This window comes from Argopecten irradians, chromosome 3 (assembly GCF_041381155.1).
Source record: "Argopecten irradians isolate NY chromosome 3, Ai_NY, whole genome shotgun sequence".
NCBI classification, from domain to species: domain Eukaryota; kingdom Metazoa; phylum Mollusca; class Bivalvia; order Pectinida; family Pectinidae; genus Argopecten; species Argopecten irradians.
The window spans coordinates 404,094-410,947 of record NC_091136.1 but is presented as its reverse complement, the minus strand read 5'-3'; the positions used below and the strand labels follow the sequence as shown (position 1 = coordinate 410,947).

General features: G+C 34.5%; 2 protein-coding genes across 2 annotated transcripts; both read right to left on the bottom strand.

The window, feature by feature from the left end:
* Positions 1–335: 335 nt before the first annotated feature.
* LOC138320181 (uncharacterized) lies at positions 336–1,462 on the bottom strand. The gene is made up of 3 exons (XM_069263224.1): positions 1,136–1,462; positions 713–846; positions 336–581 (listed from the first exon to the last, which is right to left on the bottom strand). Exons 1-3 carry the CDS (start codon positions 1,368–1,370, stop codon positions 336–338), a joined length of 615 nt encoding a protein of 204 aa, XP_069119325.1. The 5' UTR covers positions 1,371–1,462.
* A 3,209-nt stretch (positions 1,463–4,671) lies between these two features.
* On the bottom strand, positions 4,672–5,796 carry LOC138320180 (peroxidasin-like; the record flags this gene model as incomplete). Its single annotated transcript, XM_069263223.1, has 3 exons — positions 4,672–4,940; positions 5,101–5,364; positions 5,526–5,796. Coding segments are annotated over 3 exons (804 nt in total), but the record flags the coding sequence as incomplete, so codon positions are not given.
* Positions 5,797–6,854: the final 1,058 nt, after the last annotated feature.

Here is a 6,854-nt window from a genome sequence, read left to right as displayed (position 1 = left end):
TTCTATTGAATTTTGATATTGAATATATATTGAATGTGGATAGTTTTTACACCTATATATCAATAAAACATGAAACTAAATATATATGTTTATACATATACATATGAAATGTCGGCATATATTAAACAATAATAAACTACACTAACCTGGGGCAATGATCTCGGTATCAGTTTTATTCAAATGATCAGACATTTTGTGACTTCTAATGAAGTTTGAATATTGAATATCAATTGAATGTGGATAATTTTCAATATATATATATATAAATTAAACATGGAAAGTACATGTATATGTATATACATATACTCATGAAATGTCAGCAATAATAAACTACACTAACTTTGTACTGTGAAATCTGTATCGGTGATGGTGTCGTTCAATCCTATAGATTGGTACTGTCCGTCTAGATTGACTGTAACTTGTATATTGTACGTAGTCCCAGCTACTAGATCTGTCTCGTACTGTGGGGTAATGGTACAGGTGTAACTGTTGGCGTCTGTGTCACTACATCCGGTGTTACCAGTGGAGGTACATGTGTATGTTGACGATAACATACTTACAGTTGAACCTCCTCCTTGGAGCTGAATCATAAACAGCGGTATAAACATCATTCCAATGGATAATGTCGATAACGTCAAACAATAAATTATTTTCTAAAAGCCTTATAATCATGTACATGTATTGCCAATACATTTAAATTCCATCTGCTTACCTTAAACACTAAGTCCAGTAAGACTTGTGGATAAGCACATGTCACAGCAGTGGTCAAAGTTTCCGTATTGGGAGTGGATGACAACATTATGGTGGATCCTGGTGTTGGTTGGCGTACATCTAGTGATGGAATGGCTTTAATCAAACAATATGTGGTTATCAGCAATGATGAACTGAGGTAACTAATCCACAAAAAATTTAAGTTATCTAAGATACATGTGTAGAGGATGGAGCAGAACCGTTTTCATTATGATGACTTACAAAATAAAGAAAAAATAACGAAATGAATATTGATCGATTAATGAGTGCTGTGTTGTATATATTAAATCATCAGCAGTTAAATTTCAACAGGAAATTCAAATTAAACCTATATACAATATACACATGATGATCTCACTTATTCGTATAGTTAATATATACTTACTTAACACTGTAATGTTAATGAATCCCTGTTCAGTTCCGTGAATACCTGACCACACACCTTGATCTGTATCTCTCGACACTGAAGCGATACTGAATGTAGTAACCCCTGTTGTTAGATCTTGTGTTAGACCGGCTGTGCATCCTCCAGGGACACCTCCAATAGGTGCAAAACAGATTCCAGTTGTTCCATATGGCCCAGTCAATTCTACTACTGTATTGATTGTTCCAATGTGCATATATATCCGTAATGGCTGATTTCGTACAGCGTTACGATTTAATGAAATATCAAAGGATTGACCTTGCCAAAAAAAATAACCACATATGGATAGCTGGTACAAACCAAGTTTCTACATAAAAACGAATGATTTATTATATGCAGTGGGTAGCATTTATAACCCTAAACTTTCTGTTTAAAAAACTGCTTTAAACCAATTTTCTAAAAGATCATTTTCGATGATTTATAAATAATTGACAATGAAGTGATATAAAGTCGAATAAAATAAAATAGTGTGATATGTACAAACATTCACACACGCAGCAAATCGTACTTAACTTGACCAATCAACCGATCAACCCCTGCAAATAATACCTTTTCTTCTTCTTGATTTGCAACGTTTTGGTAAAACGGGAGCAGGGGTGCGGAGCTAAGTGGCCGAAAGTGAATTGATCCACCCTTATGTATACATATATATATTCTAACATTTTGAACAATTTATTTCTGCAAGCTATACACAAATAAATCAGTAATACCCGATTGTTAAATCGTATTGGCAAATTAATAACATTAGCTATGCTAATTCATACCTGATTCAAGAAACGACAAAGCAATAACAGCCATATAAAAAAATGATACACCTGTTCCCTGTCTCATGCTGATCTTCCTTCGCTGATACAACCTCATTCTATAACGCTTGTCGTATCCACGACACTAAATGGAAAAGTACAACAAAATATACATTGACAGATCAAACACATTGCAATATAACGTGAAGAGTCATATTACCACCCGGGCTGGTGTTGTCTCCAAAGTCACAGAGAAAACAATGCAGCTATAAATTGTCTTTAGCATTAGTCACTGCATTGTCCACGTTCTCCTCTATTACGCAATAGAATTGACTGTTGTGTGCACATCCAATTTACGTTTTATATTCAATCTGGAAAAGAGAATACCATATACCGTTGTACATTTTCATGGGAAACAACCAAATACTCATTATATAACTAGTCCATGTATGTTAATGGGGATTCAGTGGAATAAAATCGAATGATGACACCTGAATGATGGCCAAGAAAAAAATCGCAAACGAAACAACGCCCAATTAACTAAGAATTATTTGATCAAGTAATGCATCTCAAAGATGATTTTGTATAAAAAGCAGGTTCTTTGTTTACCAGGAAAAGAATCAATTAAAAAAACACCTTCATAAATATACATACCATTATGATTATCACCCAGTAGATAGACATTGAAATAATTTATATAATACAGCCTGCCAAGTATTTAATGTCTGATGAGTTTAATCAATAATGTAGATGCAAGTTATATCAAACATTACCAGGTTCTTCTGATTATATTCTCTGACTTTTGTGTGAACTTTAGATGGTCATCTCCAATAAATATTTCCAGAGCCCACTTACTCAGTGAAGGGCCATAACTCTTTTTCCGAATCCTCAAATTTATACTGACTCATTTACACTTTTATTGTCGCCATAAAAATATGTAATAACTTGCAATGAGATACAACAACACATTAGGTATTGCATGGCGCTCTTGAAAAATACAGACAGACAACAGTAAATTATTTGAACAAGACGGAATGTTTATTGCTATTGCATAAGAAGGAGATTGTTCATAATATGTACAAAGAATTAATGAAGACATAGTAACCAAGCAGCTTTAATCACATAAAATATTATCAATTTAATACATCGAAGGATATAGCAATTATTTTACCCTGATTTAACAAAAGACGGCGAGGGGGTAAACCATAGAGCTCTAAACTGAAAACCTTTGATAATTACATACTTTCGAGTATAATAAACTCTGTTTTTCATTTTATGCCTTCACTTGGTTTCCGAACAATCACTACTCTTTCGTCCCTTAGCCCACACTTGAGTCTAGACGAGGTAAATTAATAATTTCCTGGTGAACGAACGGGATTTATCAGTGATATCTCTCGAAGCTACCTTCCTTAGATTCCTCAATAAGATTCCACGTATTGTTTTTAAATGTATAATTGTTAGTATATTAAATACCATGTTCAGTACATATATTTAAGTCTTAAAATATAGAATATGGTGATATGCTTAATACAAACATCACGTGACAGAATACTTGATTCCGATCGGGGTTATTAGAAATATTGAAGAGGCGATTCGACGTGAATCGATTTTGACGTCAGTATCGTGTTAGACCAAGACGTCAAGATGGCGAACAGGCTGCGGTGTACGGGGAACCAAATAAACAAGTTTTGCTTTACTGCAGATGACAACTCACTACTTCTATATGCATCTACTTTACAAAATCATTAAACTGAATCTTGTTGAAGGAAACATTTACTTCTTGCAACAATTATAAATATATTCACAACGACATGTGGAAATGAAGATATCTTTGCGAGGTATTTCTGTGTTTCTGTTACAATAAAATGAAAAAGGTGTCATAATCACAGTGATGTACTTAATCCATTAGGGCCTGGTTGTGTGGGCACTAATTAATCCCTCGACGATACTATAAGACAATAGTGCCCTCTCAACCTGTCCGTATTAGATGAATATACGATATTCAATGAACGAACATCAATATTTATTTTTTTAATATCACGTAGAACAAATTACAGGTATTCAACAATCAAAAGGAATAAAAACAAAAACACGTACCTTTGCTTTTCGATGCGACGTGGACAGATGATATGGTGCGTAAATTCACGACAATACCGCTTTTAAATTATTACATACATATATATATTCAAGAAAGAAAAAGCATACTGTGAAATCATAATTTTTTTTAACTTTGTTGGATTTCGTTCATCAAATCTTTTTCATGTAATACGATAAAAACATCAAAGCTCCAGTGGAAAGGTATTGTTCAAACAAAGATAGTGTTCATGATTTGATAGTCTATTTCTTCCAAGAAATATTAGATTGAGTTTATCATAAAACTATTAACGCTGACACGATATTTTTTTCATGGAACATCTGTGAAACATTAGTTGATTACCGGCTTTAGATTGTGATTGTAACTGAGTTATGTGGTAGCGCTTAGTTCCGCTTAGTGATTACACAGTTCAGTGGACAGTGTTGTCTGTGTTTTCGACTGTATGTTATGCACGTTCAACGGAAATTATATATTCATCGAATTTGAGACCATCGAAAATAAATGAATTCAGAGTATATGAAGTGTAAATAGAAATAAAGTGGAATTATGCATCATAAAATCAGCCAAATGTATACTAATCTAAATATTTTTTAATGAACGTTGAATCAAATAGGCATACTAATAGTAAATAAATAAAAAGTATTATAAAATAAAAGATACTAACATGTAATATGGATATTTAAAGTAGTGCTCGACTCTCCGACTAGATTTGTAGCAATGCATTTGTATTTCCCGTAGTCTGATCTATCCAGTTGTCCCAGTGACAACACAGATGACACAGTAAAGTTGGTGTTGTCCGGTCGTGTCCAGACAAAGGTACAGTCAGGTCTACAGTCCGCTGTACAGGTGATGTCCGGTAACGTGTCACCCTCTGTCCTGGTGTAGGTAGTGTCAGGCGGGGACAGGGCTACTGAGATACCGGGGCCGTCTAAAATAGATATGTAAAACGTTTGAATATGTTTTTGGATGTATAAACACATTTGATGAACTCCTGATATATTAAGACTGCAGTTTAATTATCCTCCGTCTAAAAATAGTATATGTAAATGTATATTTACAGTCAGTCATATACATAATATTTTACTCACAGTGTACTATTACACTATTTCCAATACTTGACTCTCCCACAATATTCCTAGCAGTACATTTGTACGTCCCGTGTTCTGATCTGTCCAGTTGTCCCAGTGACAACACAGGTGACACAGTAAAGTTGGTGTTGTCCGGTCGTGTCCAGACAAAGGTACAGTCAGGTCTACAGTCCGCTGTACAGGTGATGTCCGGTAACGTGTCACCCTCTGTCCTGGTGTAGGTAGTGTCCGGCGGAGACAGGGCTAGGGAAGTACCTGGGCCGTCTAAAATAGATATGTAAAACGTTTGAATATGTTTTTGGATGTAAAAACACATTTGATTAAGTCCTGATATATTAAGACTGCAGTTTAATTATCCCCCGTCTTAAAAATAGTATATGTAAATGTATATTTACAGTCAGTCATATAAATAATATTTTACTCACATTGTACTATTACACTATTTCCAATACTTGACTCTCCCACAACATTCCTAGCAGTACATCTGTACATCCCATGTTCGGATCTGTCCAGTTGTCCCAGTGACAACACAGGTGACACAGTAAAGTTGGTGTTGTCCGGTCGTGTCCAGACAAAGGTGCAGCCAGGTCTACAGTCCGCTGCACAGGTGATGTCCGGTAACGTGTCACCCTCTGTCATAGTGTAGGCAGTGTCCGGCGGAGACAGGGCAACCGATGTACTTGGACCATCTTCAATATATTTTGAATAATATTAAGTCTTTGTTTTACTATATAATTCTAGAATCTTATATGATTGTTCGTTTCATATGTGATTGTATTCATCGAGTCAAAGAAGTTTTTATTTTTTCGAGCCTTCGAGACGACTTTTATAAAATCTCATATGAAATAAACTCACATTTAAGAAAGTTTTTATCACATAACTACAAAAAATTAAATGTCAAAGAATCCAATGTCAAATGTATTGCGAAAATCCAGCTAAGACTGCCATGTTGTCACGCCGTCCCCGAAAGCCTGACGTCACGTCATTTTTCCTGGCGTTATTTTAATGTTTCTGTCTTGACATCACAATGAATTTTTAGCCATTAGAAATCGCTCCAGGTCATCTTACACTAGTGACATACCCAAAGTATTACACGGGCGAAATCACAGGACACCAGGCAAATTATATGATTAATATGCATAATAATTATTGTCTTTGGACACTATATAGAATTTATAACATTACACTCAATATTGATATACCCCTCAGTACAATGCTAATGATACTGAATAATTACCAAAACATTGAAAAGGGTATATTTTGATTCTCTTTATATGTATTAGTGATATGCTAAATGTATATTCTTGTGCATTTCATAACAAACATTATATTTATGGATGGTAATAATTTCTCATAACGGGTGAATACATAGCTGAAACATGTTGTTGTGATAATATGTATCTACTTTTGTGTTCTGGTCGCCATTTGTGTTGTAACATATCATCCTAGAAGTATACACTGAACTCCATATATCTTCTGCCTATGATCTATGATGCATGTATTCAATCCGAATATAAAATAATCTAAACTTATAACATCGTTTTCGCTATAATTTTCTTGTGATATTTCAAATTAAAAATAATAAGCGTCTCTCTTGGTTTCTTTGTTCTTTCATTTTATCTTTTTTGTTTTGATAAAATATAGCACTGTGTCCATTACCTGCCAGGTGGAGTGTATAGTTATCACTGTCCAGGTCTGTGTTAGGTAGGTTAAGGTTGGTACGTCTACAGAACCACACAGATCCCTGGTCTCCC